Below are 24162 nucleotides of genomic sequence, written 5' to 3' on the forward strand. Positions count from 1 at the left end.
TATTCATTATTAACTTTCTGTGGATGCACAGGTCATTTTGTGCGCCAGTAATCTATAGTGATGTATTAGAAGTGCAGTTAGATGTGTGTTGAGGTAGATGTCTTATGACTCCGCGAAACTTTGGGCTTCCGCGAAGGCTGGAAGATTAGCGTAAGTGCTCCGCGAGTTTGTAAAGGTTACGAGCCACTCCTTCATAACTATTTGAAACTTTCAGCTATCCCTGCGGAACTTCACATTAACGACAAACCGTACACGAAAACAATAAATTTGGAGTTCGATCAATCAAGCAATGCGAGTAATGAAGCATTTTTTCGATGTTTACGGCATGACGACAGCCCAGGCGAAAGTATTCCCGTGGTGATTCTACATCAGAAAGAGATGGTTTGTTTAATCAAGACTGTACGTTGTGCCACACCAACGCTGCGCAAATTTCTCATGAAATGTTAAATATTTTCTGGAACCTGTTGGAGGTATAGAGATTCAATATACAGTTGAATAGTATATTCATATTGAAATGAACTCGAATATTTTCGACTGACACTCGTCAAGGGTAATCGTCAGCTACCAGCAGAGAATTGGAAAGAACATTGTATATCGACAATCGTATCACAAAATATGACGTCACCAGCATGGAATGAAATCTCAAATAAGAGAGCGTTCAATGTACTAATTTAAGATAGTATACAGCAGTGGTGGGGAACCTATTGCTCGCGAGCCATATATGGCTCTTTTGGGTATAAGATATGGCTCTCTGACAAATTTTTAATTATGTAATCAATTTACCAATATTGCAGCAACTTGTTAGTAAATTTTCATGACGGCCTTAATAATTATTCTCGTTGCAGCATAAACATGTCTTTGTGAAGTAAAGACTGTGGGGTAACCAGGGTTAGTGGTGCGTACCCCCTTTTCAAAATCCTCAAATTCAAGTTGCTGTTGCTCCGGCGACCAACACCACTAGCAAATTCGATTTACCCGCCATCGCGCGCCTCGGAATCTTGGATTGCACGATACCTTGATTGATACCTTGACATAGCAACGCTTGTAGGACAATTCGGTTTTCAAATACACATTGTCGTCTTGATCTTCGTCGATAAATGAACTTCCTTGGAAGTGAAATTAACAATTACAAATTCAATTTAAAAACAACGCCATACCTATTCAAGTTCTTGATTGTTCATTTAAGTAGCTTTCTAGAACCGTCATAAAATGTAGGTATGTAGTGTTATGCTATGTCGAATATTTTAGAAGCCGATCAATATTTTGATTTTCGGGATCATCGGGACAATTTCATTTGAATAATATCAGTGACGATAAATTCTAAGGTATTTACGACATGTTGATCTATCACTGGTGAGGCTTGCCCCGTCTGAGCCTCATCTGTTCCTTAACTATCCTTTCGCACTTTATTTACGAACAATAAACATGAAAATTCTGTGATTTTGGGAATAGAAATGTTTAAAATCTAATCATTCATGAACATCGATAAAAATACCAATAAAATCACTGAAGGTTTCACAATTTCCCCTCATTCATACCTGACGACATGTGAGGCACTGCCGCACTTGCCTCCCCTCACCCCAGCACGTCACTGACGTATCATGTCCTGCAGTGGGCAGGTACTGCTATAGTGACCACGTTTGGCTCCCCATACGCATGTGGGCAGAAAATATGGAGCACACTACGACTCACATATATTAGTCGTACCCATATGTCACAAATTTTCAATTGCGACGTAACAGTTGATTCACATGTATGACTCTTCGGGAGTTACAATTAGAAATATTGGCTCAAGACGGCTCTTCGGCGGAAAAAGGTTCCCGACCACTGGTATATAGTGTATACACGAACTCCTTTTGTAGACAAAGCTTGGGCTAATGTATATTGATAAAGGTCGACTCCAAGGCACAGGAATGAAATATTTTCAGTAATGCAGAATTTTCTGAATTATTTCCAAGGTTTCGTGTTTTGAAATCACTATTTACCCAGTCGAGTGATTGGTTAACATGGTGATTGGTGAATGAACAAAGTATTTCAACGTGCTGCTCCTTTCGTTTTGTTTACAATAAATCTTGTCAAGGTCGAGTTTATGTAGTCAACTGTGTGTCTTTTCCATGTGGAGAAGTTTGCGCGTAAAATTAGACATGTGCGTGTGTGTGCAGTGGCTACTCGTGACAAAATCGGGTACCATATTCCAGCAACCCAAAGTCCGGACACTCTTTAGCGCCTACTAGTGGATTTTAAAATGTTTTATGACGTCACACTAGCGAAGCTTTGCTCATAGACCAGAGGTGGTCATGTTTCGGTTCAGGAGTATGTGGCTGTGTGTTGTGTAACCGGGACCGAAAGCACATGCTTTCAGCCCCTCCCGCCCAAATAAACAATGATTTCGAGCCCACACTATAGGATAATCGATGCAACTTCCTGCTTGCTATATGAATCTGGTTTCTATAAGCATCTGGTCGTTAAATTATTTGCATGAATTCTGTCAATAATATTGGTCGTTCGATATAGCCTATTCCTATATGGATACTACTCTCCACCCACATGATCAGAGCGGTAAAGCTGGTGGAGGATGATGAGTTCGAAAATACAGGGAGTGTAATTGCACATCGTTAAGTCATGTTCATGTCCTACGGATAAAATTGTTTCTCAGCCTTATGCCGGTGCGCACCACGGAGCTTTATAAACACCCCACATCCAGTGGTTTCCAACCTTTTATGTCGCGACTCCATCTCTAACTTGAAAATGTTCCGTGGCCCAGATCAAGATTTGACGAGCTGATTACTGAAAGAAGTCAGTACCTTCGCCCAGACTTACGACGGTCTATTTTGGAAGCTGATTACGTTAGACATTTTCGCAAACCCAAGAATAAAGGCAAACGACCCCCCTCTTGTTTGCAACCACTATCTTTGAATAAAGCATTTTAACGCCCTTCACGATCTCTAGGAATATACCGTTATCCTATAATTGCGATTACAATTAGGATTATTCTAGTAAATGAAGGTTGTTTTTATTTGTATTTTATTGCAGATTTTGCGTGGGAGGTCGTGTCCATATTAAAATCACTTGTTATGATAGTAAGTCGCACGCAGCGCGAACAATAAGATAATCCATCAGCATAAATATTCCAAATAATATTGTTTTTATGCTGATTTACGAAAAAGTTATGAACCTACCTCAAGTCTTCAAAATTCCGGACATTTGATATATTTTAGAAATTCCTCCCCGACGCTAGTTTGAGCAGTGAAATTCCGGACATGTCCGGGAAATTCTGGACATATGGCAACCCTAGGCTATATCGTATAAAAGTCCGTTCTGAACGACGCGCCACTTATTTTTGTCCAAATGACGTCACAATTGCGTATTCTCGTATCAAAATGCGACTTTATGGTGGTTGCACGAATACTGTAGAGCAGTGTTTCTCAACCTCGCTGACCGATAAAACTTCAACACTAATTTTGCGGACCGGTGAACCTACAAAAATTAAAAGCTACCATAATTGTAATTACGACAAATTACGACACTGCGCTGCTGCCGCGTCTTAAAACAGTCGTAATGGCCCACATGGAAGTCAAATATCCATTTTAAATTCGCTACCGGGAGACTTTGCGGACAACCCTTGTGGCGTTCTGTGCCATCAATGTTTTCTTGTAAACTACCGTACGCATGTAGTTCCTAATTGTCGCAGCAGAACGCCCCCACAAGCTTATATGCACACCGAAATCGCTGGTGTTATGTTGGAATTCGTTAGTCGTGCAGAGCGTGAAACTTTTTTCAACTTCCTGGATGCATTTCGTCGATAATATTGGTTGTTGCACAAATTACTGTCAAATACTTATATTGGAACAATCAAGGATAGGCGTGATTTATTGAACTTTTAATTTCACGCAGAATATCTTGTGACTGGGAACCGTGTGACAAACAGCCTTAGCGGTGCGAGAACGTATGTACTTACATCCAGTTAACGATATCCGTTTCACAGGAAAAGAATGTAACCAACACCACCATAAATCTTCATCCAAATATGAATGGGGCAAACATTTCGTGCTATTTGAAAAATCGATACACAACGTTATTTGGTCCATATCTGTCTACATCAATACTTAACATATCATGTGAGTATACTGTTTCGTGATGTTTACCGCCCTTCATCATGATTTCAATGGCTGATACGTCTTCAGTTGGACCATATCCACCTGGAGGATTACAATCACTATGCTACTTCAAGAGTGGCTCAATCAAATTCTATTCGAATCCAGCATCAACAGAAAGCATGCTCAGTCTGTGGCAAGGTAATAAACATAACGTGAAAAACATGTGAACCCAGCGGATTAAAATTGACTGCTGATTGCATTGTTTTTAACATATCTCTGACACTTGCATATGATGCATCGCCTCAAGTTATTTGTTGATAATATAAAGCCTATCTGCATTCCTTCGTCCGGTCAATATGAAACAATATACCACAAAGCTTGTTTAGTCTGTGGCAAGTTAACAATCATGACGTCCGAAAAAATGAGATGTAGCATGGTGAAATTGACCATACATTACAGTATTCACCATATAGATAGACTATATTAAACACTTGCGTATGATATACCACCATTATGTCTCTGCGTTTGTTAGAGACATCAAATTTTGATGCTAATTGCTAATATTGTTAAACTGATCTGCGTATTCCTATGTCAGGTGAAAATGAAAAAATACCGGTGACTATTTCTGAATGTTGCGAAATGAACTATGGTGTTGTTGGACAATTGATCACACCTAACATGGTTAGTGAAGATCCCTTTGTTACGTAGAAGTCGTACCATGCTTTAAATGGTTCCGCATTAGTCAATAACAGGTGCAGATTTGAGACTAAGAAGAAACTATTCAGGCAGAATTGAGCATTTCAATGTCACACCTTGCCCGAGTGTGACAACTACTACGCAAGTGGTTGGCATTACATTCGAAACTAACTCTCACTCAACTTCAACGCAAGATGTCCAGGATGCAAAGCCAGAGGACTCCACGATGGTTGCCATACTGGTCATTGGATCAGCAATGCTACTGATAACGATTAGTCTAATCAAATATTTTTATTGGAGACGCCGTAACAAGGGTATCGAGATACTTGATTTTAATTCCACTAACTTCATTTGAAAGGAACTATATCATTCTAGAAAAACCAATAACCGGAGATGACAAAGCTAAACGCGATAACGAGGTACAACGTAACTGCCCAGCGGGAGTGTATGAGGAAGTGAACGCAATTCCGAAAGAACCTGTGGGCAATCAGGAGTACATGAATGTTGTGCCTGTAACTTCGAGAGACGGTTCGATACAGGAAAATACATTGCTCACCGAAGCAGATGGATATCAGACTGTGACATTCACTGCAAATCGGTCTATATACGAATATGTTTCGAACTCCTGAAATGCAACTCATGAAGTGTCTGTCTTTTTATTTGTATTCTGAATCGTGGCTGTCTTGAACTGCAAAAGCGCATTGCGTTAATTAACTATATTCAGTAGTTCAGGGAATGCTGAATTGGCCTTGATATGCGTTCAAATTTCGGTACATGCCACAACCCAGCAAACACTCGATTTCCAGTTGACTTCCTGCGGAATAGCCGCAGGGCGCCCAGTGTTACTTCCCTGGAGTGGATTTGTCGACTACTAGAAGCGTCCTAAACACTTCCTGAGTTGGTCTACTATGGACGTGAAGCGACTCCATATGGACTCATTGGATCTGCTGTGAACGTGACTTGACTCCCTATGGATGCGTCAGACCTACTGTGGACGTGACGTGACTCCCTATGGATATGTCATTTACCACCTGTTCTATTCCTCGGGATTACCATATCAGGACTCCCCTCCACACCTGGTGCAATTACATGGAATTCAACATCATATAAACTAACGAACTGTTTATATTGGGTTACTGGAAAACGATAATTGCAAAATACAAGTACAACATTAACTAATGAACTATTACTTGTTAACAAAGTTCAGGCTTACGTGAAAAATCGATCAGGAAATCACTACGAAGAAATGTGTCAGTGGGATTTTGTATATAACAGCAAGTTCTAAGTCAATTTTATATTACCATTACAAACATTTCAATTGAAGTGCATCATGAAATTAGAAATAAACGTGTCACATGACTTTGAAAAAGTACAACTGCTAATACAACTAAAACAGGGAAAAGCATGAAGCAATCATAAGTAATAATTTACATTGCATATGATAAAACGATGCATCATTTGCACCGCATCATGTTAAGAGCGCGAGCGCGTATTCGCAATAAACTTGGTTGCAACAACAGTTTTCTTCTTGGTCTTTGTTTTGCCTGAAACATATACAACAATGTAAGCAGATCATTTGGAATTTGCGTCAGGGCTTCAATTTCTATTTCCTCGTGCATTAATTGTGATATGTCTTGTTATCCGCTACCGCTACTTCTACTTGTGCTGAGTGATAATTTATGACGATACTACCACGTCTACTCGAGTGCGGGAAGCTTCTGACGTAGTGATACGGAGTATGCAACCCGTCAATCAAATTAAATTGTGGAAACACCTCAAGTACATACTTCAGTACTTTCCAGAACTTCTACTTTACCTAAAATAGTTTTGATAAGCCGTGTATATCGCTGCTTGAGTGCTTGAACCCGAGTAGAAATACATTGCGTTACTCTTACTTGTACTAGACTACTGACGCTACAAATATTTCTAATTGAGTGCTGAAAATGATTACTTTCCTTATCTCTGTTTAAAAGCATACAACTACGACATTCCTCAAGTCTCCATATTTTGACCGTGTCGACACTTGGAATACGCGATGAATACTTTGACCACCTTCATTTCGAACTTAACCACCTACTACAACTAGGGCTTGCCACGGATCTGAATAGAGTAACGATAAGTCGAAACAGATGATCTTTTAGGGTACATAAATTGTACTCAACAAGATTTAGAATTCCGATTCTATGTACCACTGCGAGGCCTAAAAACATCGATTGGTCATATCGCAGAACACGGCACATGTAGGACGTAGCTACGCACGATCGTGTCAATGACAAATGTATTGTCTCAAAGTACAATGAAATAGGAATTATCTTAAATCTGAAAAACTTTCTTCGATGTGATGTAGAGCCGGTATTCATCTTCTTTGAAGACGCATAGGAGATCGATATTTCAACTTTTCCTTGTTCTTAATGTTGTCACATCATATAGAGCAGAGGCTTCAAATTCAAATGTGGCCGCAAGTCATTTTCCAGAATTTTGACGACGCAGCAAGATAAGGATATTCAATGTATAATTTCCATGTAGGCCTTATTTGACGGGAGCTTGCAGACAAGCATTCCACAAACATCTCGAGAATGTAATTTACTATAATATCATTCACGTTTGACACGAAAAAAAATCACAGTTTTGAATATTTCAATAAAATTTTTTTTGTGCTGGGCATAATTTGTTAAAATAATGAGTTATAGAGATAATGCAATATCATGCATCATGACATCGTCAAACTCTTGGTTATAATATTGCAGTTGGTGGACCATTGATGTGTCACAGTTTTTGTGGGGTATTTTAAAATCTACTGAGATTTGATCTGGTATTTGAGCATTTGAGCGATGTAGCCTAATCCGGGTTTTGATATAGTCGTGATAAGTAGGCTGTTGCTACTGTCATTACCGAAGTCAAATTAATTCAGAATTAGATGTTGCCTTCGATTATTATTGGAACATATCAATAACAACTTTAGCCATAGTAACAGCATTGTTTCTTAGCCTTAGCGATCGTACCCTTCATGCTACTTAAAAGATTTCTAGCAGCCCACAATTTATTTTCAACACAATTTCTGATGGTACCTATATTAAAATCAGATAGTCAATTCACATAAAATTGCGCATAGCACGAGAACCACAGCATATAGGTCTAATTCCACGATGAATACCGTACCCTCTGATGTGGTGCTTCGTACCACAAAAGGGTCTACGGGCCCTGGTTAACAACCCTTGGGATAGAATAGAGCACAAAATTTTCGTTTAGAACTTTTTAATTCATTTTGAAGTGAATTTTACAAGCTTGGTAAATGGCTAATTGTACAGCAGTAGAAATTCAAGGCGTTGCAATTGCAACTATTTCAACTCCAGTGCAAACAATAATTACTTTGACCACCAGCTATGATTAAACGCTAAGAAGGCCTACGCAACACCTCAACAAATCTACTTTTTAAAACTTATTATTTGTATACTTTCCAGAACTGCATTATCTACTTCCATTTCGGGTAGATCTAACGCAACTTTAAAGTTGTTACCTCTAGGTGTGTATAAATCCATAACATTACATCTACTTCAGTTCAAAAGATGATTACTTTCACATAGCCTCTGGTTTCCATGAAGTGTAATCAATGTTTTATACCTTTCGACTTTTTCCTGAGGATGACACAGCACCGATTTACAGCAACGCTTGTTCCATGTGGCAGTAGCACTTCCGAACGTTTTTGGTTCCAGTCATCAAGACATTCTTTGTACAGTGTTCTTGGCGTTGTTGAACACTATCAATTGAAGACATTGCCGATCTAAATAATCAAAATTATTATAATGTTTGTAGTGAAGCCATTTGTCAAGAAGCCAAGCCAGGAATCTAGAATATCCTGTAAAAAATAACAAAGACAATGAAGTTCAAGCTGGACCATTCCCACGTTCTACTCACTATAATGACTAATCAGTAGGGCTGAGCACATTGGTATGGTTACTCAAATCTCGAACGAGTATCAATTCTTATGATTCGAGCCAAGTATGTTACTATTTTCAAGACAGCCTACTGAAATTACACGCTCTATGCCACTATAAGAATGCAGTTTATAATAAAATTATAGTTCCATCCAGCACGTTTTAGCAGCCCGATTGCGAACCACCGTAAATAGTATATTCCCGCATCATCGATGGCACTTTTTTCAGGGTAATAAATTGCTAATTATTGAACAATCATAAATCATCATATATAGTTCGTAACTTCAACTTACATAATTCAACATCTTGATCCATGAACAATGCACCACTGCAGCGCCTTCCTCTGAAGTTTAGAACTACATAACATTGCCTGTTCAATATCTAGTCTCCTGGTAGAAATGAAGTAACTTTGTATACACAAACACAGATATGTCCCATCCATATATAGTAAGAAACCATTGATAACAAGGTTGTGTTTTCTTATCGACGGCAAGATGACCATCGAGCAATCAGCCTTCCTTAGGCCCATCCATAGCCTACTTTTTTAATACTGCTGCAATGTAGGCAATGTTTCCGTGTATATATACTAATATCGAAAGTTATAATCAAGCTATAAAAGTATGCACGGAGGCCGTGCCAATATTGCGGTAACATTGCCAACAACCCGTCTGCACCAGACCATGAACATGTTAAGTTTATAGAGTTTATAATTGGTTTAGTGTTGGAGTATCCTTTGATTAGAGCGAGGTTAAAGATGGGCTAACAAACTATTATAATGTTGCTCCTAAAATACCCTAAATACAAACCAATATTGCCATAAATTCTTACATGTTCATGTTCACTGAAAGCCTCAAGTATTTTATTAACGCTATTATAGATGGTTATTGGTTATATACTGTTGTGGACACAAAAATACGAAAATGGATGTTAATGTGATGCTACAATCTTCATGCATCCACAAATTCAGCAATCTCACATTCCATAAAGGAACAATCCACATTTCTATTAGCCTACATAACATTTCAAAATTCAGTATATACCGATATGTTATAATATAATACCGGTACATTACTTTATGCGTCATCTGGTTTGCTGATTGGGTCCTGCAGTCCTAAGAAATCCTTGTAAAACTTGTCACAGGATGCACATGAAATGTCAAGTTATTGCTTGTGAGACATTATGCAACAGAGCACAATAAATCAGACTTCTATGATCAATACATTATCATATAGTATCAAATGTACTGCCATCGGCTTGCATGAGTTACCGGTTAGCAGCGGGTCGATCAATTTCGTCTGTATAGCTGATATTACAGCCGTGTCACTAATCACTATAATCATATAGTCGAATTCACTATCGCATCAGCAGTTCATGATGATCGAGAGTCGAGACTGTTGCTGTTTATTAAATATAGCACTCAAATACCAAGCTTCCTGCCCTTCCAGTACTCATGATAGAGACATCTCACAATCCACGCTGTTAACGTTTCCAATTAAGAACTAAACCATTACTGTGATAATTCGTCCCTCCGCCATTGCTACATACGCTGATCAAATTGAATTACACGCGCATGCGCGATGCTCGCCAAATAGAAGAAGGCAGGCGTCTGGTTTTATGGTTGGATGAATTTGTAGCAACAGGCGTGTTCGACTCCATTATCGAAATAGCCGAGAGGATTGCTTACTGCGTTGTTCCGTAATTGGAATAGTCATGACAATCCCATCATGACATTTATCAAGTTCTGATGTCGGAAGATTTCACATGCATTTCGAGTATTTGCCCCTGATGCGGGCATTTTCCACTCAGTAATGTCACAATAAAATAAGCAACTGTGTCTCTGTATCGCACATTAAATCGAGCCTCTTCAGCACTGTGCGACCACAATGATCGATAGCCGGGCTTGTGAAATTCCACGCGATGGGAAAGTCATCACCATATCAACATTCACGGCTTCACTCCACTAGATTTCACTTGTATCATGAGTGTATTCAACACAACTTATTTACCATTGACTGCAGAATAATGCACATTTGAGTTCATTGAAACGATTTTCCAGTTAAGGACATCCAAATCAACTACTGTGTAGGTGGCATCCAGGCATCACACTATTATGGCATCCACTGGGATGGTCATTGGTAACTGGCATAGGCGCACTCTAAAAGTTACTTCCTCTGGGGGTCACTTGGAGTTACATAATTGGACGTCAATTTGTGACTTACTGAGCAAGTCCTCAGTCACTAAAAGTGGGACGTGGGACGATTGGGCACAATTGTGGACGTACCCGTAAGTCCGTGGGAGATCGGGTGTTTGCTGGGAATGAACAAGCGCTCGGTCCCGGCTAACAACAGTTATGAGTTTTCCGCGGTGGGGCTGGCTCTCAGTATCGCGTCGAGGTGATGCATCATGCATGGCGCTCGCATGAGCATCGTACCAACTCGATACGTTTAGTCCGTGGATCTTGCGTATGAATTTAGCATCTGATATGAATGAAGTATTGCCAAATAAGGCATTGCGAAAGGAATGGATGCTGAAGCGCATCCACTGTCATGAATCACTTTTCTGGTGTCCGAATAAAGTATTTATAACTGCTTCAAGTCAAATATGTGAAGCAGGAGTATCAACTCCGATTGCGTCGCGTGCCTGTCTAGCCAAGTGATTCCAAAATGTTAGCCTACCTCACATGTCCTTTTACTTCTCTCGAATACTTTGTTATCGGGCGTGTACAACGTACTGTACATACATAGTAGTGGACTATTACATGGTATCATAGTGGTGTTAATCTAGCAATGCCTTTTTGTATTCGCGAACACTGGAATTGACAATAATCCCATAATTGGTATAGGTTTAACACAGTTATAAATCGCTATCACAGTGACGATAATGATGACAAAAAGTTGGCATATTTATATGCCCACTTTGTTTTAGTCGTAATCTGGCGTTAGTCCTGCGTGTGCGTCGTGAGGAATTCCAGAGAACACTGTATTCCAGAGATTTCACTGTAAACACGGACGTTGGGATTTGACTCATCGTTATTAAATCGCGATTCGGGTTTCTCTGGAGGCCGGAGACCTTTTTAGTGGGAAAATGAAGTGGGACCGCAGATGTTTGAATTATATTTTGTGTAAGTAATATATACTCCATGTAACCAGCATTCGTTGGCGTATACAGCAGTTGCCTGCGATTTCAAGCATCATATGGACTACCACATCTGAGAGTTTCATCACAACATCTGCCATACTTTCAGCAGCCTTACTAATCGCGCATAGCGGTAAAGTAGTATCCGATAGAACTTCTCCGTATCGCTCATCGTCTTATTAAGTAGTTCTTGATAAGATGAGGGAGGGTTCAATACCGACACATTTTCTGAAAGCGCACTGGGGCGAAACAAAGGTCTAGAATCACTGTTCTATCTCTTACATGACGCTGTCTAAAATATCAGAGTCATGGCGGAAGACCTCACGGACATCGAGGCAAGATTGCAGATTTTATTCGTTTGAATGAAGTCTCCAATAGCCGCTTCCTTCCTTCATGTAAATAACCTAGGATTTCATGGAGAAAGGGTATATTAGGATGCAGTCACTTGAACCAGACTAATTTCACATAGCTGATGGAATCTGATTACTATGGAATTTAAGGCAGACTTAAACGGAAATGAACATACGATAACCTCTAAATCAGTGGTTCTTAACCTTTTTTCTACAGTGTCCCCTTTCAAAAATTACCTGGGTCTGGCGCCTCTCCATTAACGGTATAATTGTATGTGCTATTTTCGGATAAAATCCGGGTTATAACAACCATCGCGTATGGCCCACGAGCCCATACCAATTGGTTCGAGATCGATGTACACATCCGGAATTCTCCTCTGCGATTGGCAATACGGCGAAGTTAATTGTATTGGGGTTTGTGTTATTGCTTTGTGTGACTACTAAATCAACGGAGAATGTGGTAAGGATTTGCTCACATTAAATTTTGTACTGCACCAAGCTCCTAACTTTAACATGAATGGGGGTAACAACACTAAGCAGTATCATCCTTTGTGATACGATAAAGAAATATTCTGACGATCCAATTTTGTAGCTATCAAATACAAGTATATTTAGTTGATCATTTTGGCCAAAATTCTTCAAAACTCATCACTCTCCAAAGTTGTACAGTACAGTGCCTTTTCAATTTCGACACGCAGTGCGCTACAAGATAGAATACCAAGTTCAAGAATTTTGTGGAAAATAACTCGAGCTATCAGTTTCAGTTTGATAATATTTCATCATTTCAAAAAACACCACGATACTGCGGTACAATGAAAAGATAGGAAGATGTCGAAACGCCTTGGAGTAGTAAGCGTGACGTGAGTGTTTTAACGGGGAATTGGAATTGGAAAAGTACGCCAAATTAAAATAAATTACTGCATTCATAGAAACATCGACGGAGGATATTTCGCGATGTGCGCAACGAAAAACGTTGAGGTTTGACAAATTTTGGCGAATGTTAGTTTTCGGAGAGAACTCACGGATATATAGAACCATTGCCCTACTATATGATCATATGTCCTTACTACACTATCTACTGCAAGGCCATTTTTCTGCAGCGCCCCCCTACCGCCCGCCTGAGCCCAGAGCTCCCCATTTCGCCCCTGAGCGTTTCCGCCCACCCAAATCCCCCCTGAGGGGCGCTGTACACAAGGTCAAGAACCACTACTCTAAAATCTACACATGAGGAATTATGATAGGTCTGCCCTCACGCGTAATCATGCGAACGTAAAATGTAATTCTGCTACGATCCAATGCATTTTATATTCGGTCACAATGTCTAATAGCAAAGTTCATAGACATTGTTACAATATTTCAGTTCTTATTAGTCTGGTTACTGTTTATGGCTTGACATATGGATACGGCATGATATGAAGCTATGATAGGATTCGGACTTGGTCTTGGATTTGAACTTAAATCTGGAATCAGATTTGTGTGTGTATGTGTTTGTATAAGAAGTATAGAAGTCCTCAAACCGGGCCTTCATCATTATATGTCACATCAGAGGCTATATATCAGGGGTAGGGAACCTTTTTCGTCCGAAGGACCATATTGACCCTATATTTTCCACTGTAACTCCCAAAGAGCTTATACATGTCAAACAACTAGTACGACATAATTGATATTTTGTGACGTAATTGAAAGACTTCATCAAAGCCTCTATATTTGATTCGTCGTTTGCTTCGTATTTTTACTGTTAAAACTCTTATTAATCACGATTCCATGCGAAAAAATCTTTTTAAATGTATTTAAATGATAGCAATATTATATTTTTCGAAGTTCAAGATAACAACATTTATATTTCCAACAATTGCAGACAACAGTAAAAGTGTGAATCTACAATTTACAGCTCATGCGTCTTTTGGTATGGCACAGTAGTAGTATAGTAGATCGGTCGTGAGGTGGTCTTTTTTGCATGGGCTCTTATGGGCCCGCTGGTGACTCGTATTGAAAACTCGTGTTGGTGACTCGTACTTTCAGACCCCCCCTTCCGCTGGTGACTCGTACTTTCAGACCCCCCTTCCGCTGGTGACTCGTACTTTCAGACACCCCCTCTCGCTCGTGATTCGTAATGTGTTCTTATGGATGTGTTGGTGATTCGTACTTTCGGGTATAGGCTGCGGTGATGACTCGTATTGAAAACTCGTGTTGGTGACTCGTACTTTCGGGTATAGGCTGCGGCGGTGACTCGTATTGAAAACTCGTGGTCGTGATTCGTACTTTCGGGTATAGGCTGCGGCGGTGACTCGTATTGAAAACTCGGGTCGTGATTCGTACTTTCAGGTATAGGCTGTGGCGGTGATTCGTCTGTCGTGTATTCTTACAGGATCTCTACTGATTCCCATGTGTTCTTATGGGCGTGGCGGTGATTCGTACTTTCAGGCATCTCTCGCGTGGTGTTGAATAGTCACCAACAATAACCGCACAGACGGAAACGTGGCTTGTTGTGCAACAGGATTACGCAGCGCGTGCGACCTATATTTCGAATGACCTGCGCGCTGAATTGTTTCCCATGCAGCTGTGTGCTACTATCGATTATTACACTAATCCAGTCAGTGCGAAATAGTTTGCTAAATCTACTATTTTGGTAATTAGTTTACCGCAGAGCCGGCGTAGACGGCGATTCGAATATCAACAATAAACGCGTTCACAAACTAACACTTCAAAAATGTGTGAAATAGTTTGCAAAACCCCGCGATCACTGACAAGAGAATGGCTCGGGTGACATGATAACGTTACAGGTATAGGGATCGCTCACACGGTTCTACATGAAGACCTCGTAGTTTAGTCGTGACAAACGTCCGATCGTGTTCCAACTCTTTCCTCGCTATTGATTGCTACGTAACCTGAATATAGGCTGCGGCGGTGATTCACCTGGCATGTCATGTATTCTTACGGGATCTGTGGTGACTCGCCATGTGTTCTTATGGGTGCGGTCGTGAATCGCCCTTTCGGATATAGGCATCTCTCGCACGTCGTACTTTCGCGTATAGGCTGTGGCGGTGATTCGTCTGTCGTGTATTCTTACAGGGTCTCTACTGATCCACCATGCGTTCTTATGGTTCACAAACTAACACTTCAAAAATGTGTGAAATAGTTTGCAAAACCCCGCGATCACTGACAAGATAATGGCTCGGGTAACATGATAACGTTACAGGTATAGGGATCGCTCACACGGTTCTACATGAAGACCTCGTAGTTTAGTCGTGACAAACGTCCGATCGTGTTCCAACTCTTTCCTCGCTATTGATTGCAACGTAGCCTGAATATAGGCTGCGGCGGTGATTCGCCTGGCATGTCATGTATTCTTACGGGATCTTTGGTGACTCGCCATGTGTTCTTATGGGTGCGGTCGTGAATAGGGCTGGGCAAAATCGAGTACCTGAGTGATTCGATTCTGAATCACGTAATATGCTTCGAGTCGAGTCGAGTAATCGAGTATCACCCATTATGACGTCATAACATAATGTAAACGTCAAACTTCCAATATGTACCGTTTATGCCACCACAAAGAATATAATGCCTGCTATTCATCTCATAAATGATACTTTGGTATTTTTCGGACCATCCGATTTCATTCCGCTTGGTGACAATGTTGTGGGATAATCATGATTTCGGAAATGCGCTGCGCCCAGTAACCTTCGCAACTTTGTACTATATGTTTCGTATGCTACGATGCCCTCAACCAAGGTTTCAAGGCTTCAACAGCAAAAATTAGTATCGAAACTATAATTTTTGTTGATAAATTAACTTTCAGTGGCGACAAGCGTATAATTTCAGTACTCGAAAAAATCGTCTTTTCCTGCTCGACTCGAATCATTAAAATTATTACTCGATTCAGATTCGAGTACTCGAATCATTATGCCCAGCCCTAGTCGTGAATCGCCCTTTCGGATATAGGCATCTCTCGCACGTCGTACTTTCGCGTATAGGCTGTGGCGGTGATTCGTCTGTCGTGTATTCTTACAGGGTCTCTACTGATTCACCATGCGTTCTTATGGGCGTGGCGGTGATTCGTACTTTCGAGTATAGGCATCTCTCGCGCGGTGTTGAATATGTACGAGTCACCAACAATAACCGCACAAACGGAAACGTGGCTTGTTGTGCAAGAGGATTACGCAGTGCGTGCGACCTATATTTCGAATGACCTGCGCGCTGAATTGTTTCCCGGCCAACCGCGTGCTACTATCGTATCGATTATTACACTAGTCCATTCAGTGCGAAATAGTTTGCTAAGTCTAGGAATCACTTGCAAGGTACTATTTTGGTAATTACTTTACCGCAGAGCCGGCGTAGACGGTGATTCGAATATCAACAATAAGAACGGTCACAAATTAACACTTCAAATAGCTGTGAAATAGTTTGCAAAACCCCGCGATCGCTGACAAGATAATGTCTCGGACATAACCATCATTCGTGACTTGATGTTACATACATACCAATCGCTCACGCGGTGAAATTTTGATAGTTTGGCACAGAGCTTGATTTCACTCGAAAGATTTATTAAGTAACGAATAACAGACCGCCAGTGTCGGTAACTTGAATAGCGACAAATTGGACGGATTAAGCATTAATCAAGCGGTGATATGTCAATTCACCTAGTGTGATACTTGACACCGGGAAATGTGCGAAGGTGTTTCAATTCCCACCGCAGATTACGACGATAAAGTATTGTACCGGTTATTGTTCAACAAAGAAAATTGTTGTTTCATCTTTAGTCTTGGTTACTGGAGACAATTACATTTGTAAATTATTTCCTGATATCCACAATACGCTGCGTGGTTTTTACGAACACGGCTTAATCTTCCCAATCAAAACATTTCAGACATGTTAATCTAGTTTTACAAATCGATATGTTAATAACAATGTTTCTGAAAAGTTTGTTGGTATCGTAATAACCTTCAACACAACCCTGGTCTAATAATGTCATAATTTAATAATCAAGTCATGAACGACTATTACAAAATCTCATATGTCAAAATCAATGTGTCAATTCGTGAAAATTTTCAATATAACACCTGCGTTCGATTGTAAGAATTCTCAACTACGTTGGTCAGACATTCAAATCTCGTATACTTAAATGTAATGTGTTAATCTCAAACCGCGCGCCAAGTAGTAATTACTTCATCTTACAGTTGAATAAAAAATATGGGATATGGATACAACTTAATTGGTATGTTTGTGGGTTGTAGTGATTACTCGCGTAGTCTTGTCTACTTTTCATACGGATACTTTTTGTTTTGGTTTGGTGAGTTACTACAAACGGATTGACTTACCAAGGTTTTTGTATTTTACTCGTTTGTGCATGGCGAGATGTTAAAATGTTGAGTTGTCATAGCGATAGTATTTCTGAAACTCTATTTTACAAACGGAAACGGAGTCGTGAATAGAGTTGTCAGTTTCAAGGATTGTTTCAGAGTAATAATCTTGAAATGTGACTGGGTGAAAGTTGGTAGTCATGTTTGTCAAACCTATTTCAATTCACGCAATGTCAAAGTCCAAATATTTCATTCTGGATTATTTGGATTTACCTTTAGTACATCCCGCGAATGGATTCGGATGCGGCACTATAACATTTTTGATAATAAGGACTCAAGGATTTTCAATCAACAATACCTGAATTTTTTGGTAATGCTAGAGTTGGAAAATGATTAGTTGCGTGTTTTTGTTAAGAGTTTGATTTCATGTTGATAAAGACAATAACTGTATAATGCACATACTTGTGATTCTTGATTCTTGTAGAGTTATAGTTGGCATTGATTCTATAGATGTGAAAACAGCGGCGCGGAATGTGCGAATAATTCGATGTATGGCTGAAAGTCGGCGTCAGTAATATTCAGGTTACGGTCGAATCAAAAGATCACGAAAAGATTTCTCAAAATAATTAGAATTGTACCGAATTAATACATTCAGATACGAATCAACTTGAGCTGTGTAGTAAGTTTCATTTCAAGTTGACAAACTAACGCATTGATTAAATATTTTCATGGATCTTATCACGCAACTAAAGTCAGCCACTATTCCGGAGGCGTGAGACATAGCGATCGCAGGTAAGTGACAAATTGTTGGTTTTCGAATCACCGTCTGCGACGGATCTGTGACAAACTAATTACCGAAATATTACCTTGTGAGCGGGCATGAGGGATTGCTATGTCTGAAGCATTATCCGGTGAGTGGTGGTTGGATTTTAAAATTATATCACACCCTTTTGAATAAGCGTTCACTTCACAAAGGATTAGGGTTAGAGCGGAAATAAGTGACAATTTGTCGCTATTCAAGTTACCGACACTGGCGGTCTGTTATTCGTTACTTAATAAATCTTTCGAGTGAAATCAAGCTCTGTGCCAAACTATCAAAATTTCACCGCGTGAGCGATTGGTATGTATGTAACATCAAGTCACGAATGATGGTTATGTCCGAGACATTATCTTGTCAGCGATCGCGGGGTTTTGCAAACTATTTCACAGCTATTTGAAGTGTTAATTTGTGACCGTTCTTATTGTTGATATTCGAATCACCGTCTACGCCGGCTCTGTGGTAAACTAATTACCAAAATATTACCTTGCAAGTGATTCCTAGACTTAGCAAACTATTTCGCACTGAATGGACTAGTGTAATAATCGATACGATAGTAGCACGCGGTTGGCCAGGAAACAATTCAGCGCGCAGGTCATTCGAAATATAGGTCGCACGCACTGCGTAATCCTCTTGCACAACAAGCCACGTTTCCGTTTGTGCGGTTATTGTTGGTGACTCATACATATTCAACACCGCGCGAGAGATGCCTATACTCGAAAGTGCGAATCACCGCCACGCCCATAAGAACGCATGGTGAATCACTAGAGACCCTGTAAGAATACATGACAGACGAATCACCGCCACAGCCTATACGCGAAAGTACGACGTGCGAGAGATGCCTATATCCGAAAGGGCGATTCACGACCGCACCCATAAGAACACATGGCGAGTCACCACAGATCCCGTAAGAATACATGACATGCCAGGCGAATCACCGCCGCAGCCTATATTCAGGTTACGTAGCAATCAATAGCGAGGAAAGAGTTGGAACACGATCGGACGTTTGTCACGACTAAACTACGAGGTCTTCATGTAGAACCGTGTGAGCGATCCCTATACCTGTAACGTTATCATGTCACCCGAGCCATTATCTTGTCAGTGATCGCGGGGTTTTGCAAACTATTTCACACATTTTTGAAGTGTTAGTTTGTGAACGCATTTATTGTTGATATTCGAATCGCCGTCTACGCCGGCTCTGCGGTAAACTAATTACCAAAATATTAGATTTAGCAAACTTTTTCGCAGTGACTAGATTAGTGTAATAATCGATAGTAGCACACAGCTGCATGGGAAACAATTCAGCGCGCAGGTCATTCGAAATATAGGTCGCACGCGCTGCGTAATCCTGTTGCACAACAAGCCACGTTTCCGTCTGTGCGGTTATTGTTGGTGACTATTCAACACCACGCGAGAGATGCCTGAAAGTACGAATCACCGCCACGCCCATAAGAACACATGGTGAATCAGTAGAGATCCTGTAAGAATACACGACAGACGAATCACCGCCACAGCCTATTCCTGAAAGTACGAATCACGACCCGAGTTTTCAATAGGAGTCACCGCCGCAGCCTATACCCGAAAGTACGAATCACGACCACGAGTTTTCAATACGAGTCACCGCCGCAGCCTATACCCGAAAGTACGAATCACGACCACGAGTTTTTAATACGAGTCACCGCCGCAGCCTATACCCGAAAGTACGAGTCACCAACACGAGTTTTCAATACAAGTCATCACCGCAGCCTATACCCGAAAGTACGAATCATCCATCCATAAGAACACATTACGAATCAGGAGCGAGAGGGGGTGTCTGAAAGTACGAGTCACCAGCGGAAGGGGGGTCCGAAAGTACGAGTCACCAGCGGAAGGGGGGTCTGAAAGTACGAGTCACCAACACGAGTTTTCAATACGAGTCACCAGTTGGCCCATAAGAGCCCATGCAAAAAAAGACCACCTCACGACCGATCTACTATACTACTCACGGTATTACTGATGGCTTTGTAATCTGGTTGATATTGGTGAGGTGAGGTTTCATAAAAGCCTCGAGACTTTCGTCAGTTATATGAGATCATAGGCACGTCTTGATGCTTTTTAAACGCGGGAACGACTGTCCAGTTGGAGTCAAACATGTTCAACAGCGATGCATACACCCTCTGCAGCGTGTGATTTTGAATATTTATATTACAAAATTCAAGCAATTTGCATATTTATCGTTCGAATATAAATCTCGAAAGACACAGGTTAGATAGAGATGGGCCAAGCATCGCCTGTAATAGCGCAATTTATCGTAAATAGCTCAGAATTTACAATAACTGATATTTATTTCAAGTAATTGTCGCACTGATTTCGAAAATCTAAATATTCATCGACTTCTCAATTCTCAAAGTAACATAACGTTGCGGTACACGCTTACAACGGCAGGACTATACAGCTGCTGACCAATCAAGCTATGATGTTGTTTCTAATTGCGCACGGCGCTTTCAAGGCAGTTCATATCTCGCCGGAGATCAAGAGGACAAAGGGCATTTAAAAACTGCATTTTAATACAGTCATCACCATGTCGGCTATTCTTCCTGATGAATCAACGACTGGTACAATCCAAGATTTCGCGGTGCGTGATGTTGTTTATTTGTAGTATCCATGGTCTATTTCGACTGCAATGAACATTTACACCAAGGGTGTAGGCCTACCTGTACAATAGGGCTGTTCCAAAATAACTTTTTTTCCCGGATTCCAGCCATTCACTGATTAAATTGTCAGGTTACCCTAACAAACGCTGTACACCAAATTTGGTTCAATTCTAACAAGTATAGGACTCCACAGAGACAATTAAAAATTGTAATTTGTTAGGAAAAATTGAAAAAAAATTGAAATTTTTCTTCCAACCCCATGAAATTGTTTAGCCGTATTCAAAGACGATTTAAAACAAATTTGACTCAATTCCAACCAGTAGAAGCGGAGTTATTTCAGTTTTCGTTAATAATCCTCGGATTATCCTTGATTTGTTTTGCATCGTCTTTGAAGACAGCTCATGGGGTTGCCAAAAAAATTTGATATATATATTTTTAATTTTACCTAATAGATTTCAATTGTTAATCGGATCTGCGGAGTCCTATACTTGTTAGAATGGAACGAAATTTGGTGTACAGCGTTTTTTAGGGTAACCTGATAATTTAATCAGTGAATGGCTGAAATCCGGAAATAAAATAGTTAATTTTGAACAGTCCTACTGTACAACTGCACATCCTGGGCCAACGAAGACACTTGATGCAGCCCGGGAAAAGCTCCACATATTACACACTGAGTGGTCAGCGCAATGGGTTTCTGCTATAGCTTATATAGTCGGGTTTGTCGGACGTCGGTGTCGGAACATTAAAATATGGATATGATATCTTAGCGAATGAATAGTTTTGACAAAAAGTCATTATAAAGCATACATTTTATCGCAATTTACCCTATGATATTACTAATTGTTATATGTTATCCGCTTTCGCATTTTGTTCCAAATGCTAAAGCCAGAAATATCTATAATATAGATTCTACAAGTTATTATTGACTTCCGACCTAAGCTCAACTCTTGCTCGAGATAGAGATAACCTTAACCCGAGGCAATACCACTCACTTTAACCCAAGCTATAACTCTGCACCACGCTCCAGCCCAACCCTAAGCATAACCCAAGCTAACCATAACCCAACCAACTTGAACGTGGCGTTGTGGAAGATGACTTGGTCGAATAACTAAGTAGCCTACTTAGTACTCGGTTGTTCAAAACCTACTAATAGTAAATGTCGACCAGGAAAGATTTGGACGCAACAACAATTTTTCGTGAATTCCCGCAAGGAGTCTGCACAACTGTTGTGCATTCCCTATATTCTTGTATAGCTATTGGAGTGGGATATGAACCTGGCGCGGTAAGAGATTTTGGGAGTATTTTTTTCTTCAATTTTTGACCGAAGCTGTGTCGGAGCCGAAATCATATGTTTATAATAGGACCGTATAGTAGGATTGGGAGTAATCTAGCACAGCTGAACGATCTCATTATTTGAAGAGCTTATTCGAGGTACAGAGCTTCAACATCCCATTAAATAGTATATTCATATTGTAATGAACCCGAATATTTTCGGCTGACACTCGTCAGGGGTAATCGTCAGCAACCAGTAGGGAATTGGAAAGAACATTGTATATTCGGGTTCATTTCAATATGAATACCCTATTCGATCTCATCATTGTCTGTTCTTCCGGTGAGACTCGATATAGACAGAAAGTGCGGCAATTATTGTGTAACTCAGGCGTCAAAGGTACCATAAAGGTCTAGCTCAGTGGTTCCCGAACTTTTTCGACTCATCGCCCCCTTTTCAAACTCCACGCCGATCATCACCCCCCCAAATATTGGGAACCGAAAAATGGGCGTACAGACTGATATCCCCGACGAGTTGACTAAGAAAAAAGGTCAACTTTTCGGCTCGACCTCGAAATTACACTTGCGTAACAAAAAAGGTGATTTCTACGACTTGATTCCCAAAAGACCGTGACAGCACTTCGACAGCCCACCCGCCCCAATACGCTGGTCTTGACCCCCCCTCCATAGGGCGATAGAGCAAACTTTGCATCCCTCAGACCAAACTCCCTTGATACCTCTTTACCGCTACTTCTCAGCACAAATTCTTGGACTCTTTAGTTAGTCGGCTTAATTCGCGCAATGCGCGAAAAATTTCGATCATTCATGGTTCGGTCAATATGATCGGGAATTGCATATATATTGCTGTCAATTTTTTATCCTCTCTCTGCTCATGTATTCAGATTTACCGTACTCATGTATTCAGATTTATCGTAAAGCTGAGTGAGCTGTCTTGGAAAATGTATATAGGGCCCGTAAATAATAATTGAACATATTCGGGCGGACTCGTGGGTATAATGACTTCGTTACGTAATGACATTTCGGGGCCTGTCTGCTACGTCAAAAGATATTCAAATCGCCCATACGTACTAGACTAAAAGACGCACACGATTTCAAATTGGTATTTCTGCACTGGCACTGCACTGCACTGGCACTGCACTGGTATTTCTGCGGGATGGCATTTAGTGGGGTTCTGATAGCCAGGACAGGAACATTTGGCGCCAGCCATTTAGGTCCCTTCGGACAATTAAATATATATGGATATCATATATATATCGAATTCGGTCAGCATAAAGGCAGTCCTTTTCCGCCAAGGTTTTCTCGTTCTGGCGCACTTCTCGGAGTCGCATGTTACATGGACTGAAACTTCATATGTCTTGGTGCGTCATGGTGTGACAATGGCTGACGCCGAGATGCCTATTTCTATCTATCTATCCAATAAGCAAGAAATATGCGATACGAAATGGCGCGCAGCGCGAAACTTTTTGAAAAAGTTGCCTGAATTTTTAAAATAATACTCTATAATTATTGTAAATTCACGAAACGAATTGTGGGCCCCCTTCGAGCTCGGGTCCCCAATCCCAATTGGGGGTTTGGGTGTGGTAGTTACGGTCATGGACGCTAATATAGCCATCGCCCCTATTACCCCCTTCGTCCGTTTTCGCTCCCCTATCGCCCCCTTGGCTATTTTCGCCCCCCTGGAACGACAAATCGCCCTCTGGGGGGCGATATCGCCCACATTGGGAACCACTGGTCTAGCTGGAAGAAGTGTATTCAGATTCATTATTTTGATTCATATTGTACAAGTCATATGAGTATGCGTAGTTGCCGACAGATATTTGAATATTTGGTGATTGCTAGTTGCTATACTTTATGGTATCTGCAGCATGCCTATGTGCTATGACGTTTTGGTGCACAGTCGACAGTGTTT

At 40.7% G+C, this 24162-nt stretch overlaps 2 protein-coding genes and 1 pseudogene across 7 annotated transcripts in view; 2 read left to right on the forward strand and 1 right to left on the reverse strand.

Moving 5' to 3' along the window:
- Nucleotides 1–24162, reverse strand: part of LOC145450005 (peptidyl-prolyl cis-trans isomerase pseudogene) — a 430289-nt pseudogene that overhangs the window by 195970 nt on the left and 210157 nt on the right. Inside the window, exons 2-4 of one of the 3 annotated variants that reach the window (XR_013918399.1) lie at nt 9022–9117; nt 8415–8574; nt 5901–6337 (exon numbers count right to left, since the gene is read on the reverse strand). The exons of the other annotated variants lie outside the window; for them this stretch is intronic. The product of XR_013918399.1 is annotated as a peptidyl-prolyl cis-trans isomerase pseudogene, transcript variant X3 (transcript). Of the gene's footprint in view, nt 1–5900; nt 6338–8414; nt 8575–9021; nt 9118–24162 lie in introns of those variants that run through there. 3 annotated transcript variants of the gene reach the window in all.
- Nucleotides 1–24162, forward strand: part of LOC145450002 (uncharacterized) — a 245823-nt gene that overhangs the window by 109712 nt on the left and 111949 nt on the right. The window lies entirely within an intron of this gene.
- LOC145449997 (uncharacterized) overlaps nt 1–24162 on the forward strand; it is a 127168-nt gene that overhangs the window by 44266 nt on the left and 58740 nt on the right. The window contains exons 4-9 of one of the 2 annotated variants that reach the window (XM_080328441.1): nt 215–381; nt 3986–4118; nt 4185–4295; nt 4693–4778; nt 4840–5107; nt 5169–6251. In XM_080328441.1, the coding sequence (XP_080184567.1) occupies nt 215–381; nt 3986–4118; nt 4185–4295; nt 4693–4778; nt 4840–5107; nt 5169–5422 (1019 nt within the window). In that variant the 3' untranslated portion in view covers nt 5423–6251. Of the gene's footprint in view, nt 1–214; nt 382–3985; nt 4119–4184; nt 4296–4692; nt 4779–4839; nt 5108–5168; nt 6252–24162 lie in introns of those variants that run through there. The other variant, XM_080328442.1, reaches the window with a different exon arrangement.

This window comes from Botryllus schlosseri, chromosome 11 (genome assembly GCF_051294905.1).
Source record: "Botryllus schlosseri isolate E-star chromosome 11, Bs_hap1, whole genome shotgun sequence".
Lineage (NCBI taxonomy): Eukaryota > Metazoa > Chordata > Ascidiacea > Stolidobranchia > Styelidae > Botryllus > Botryllus schlosseri.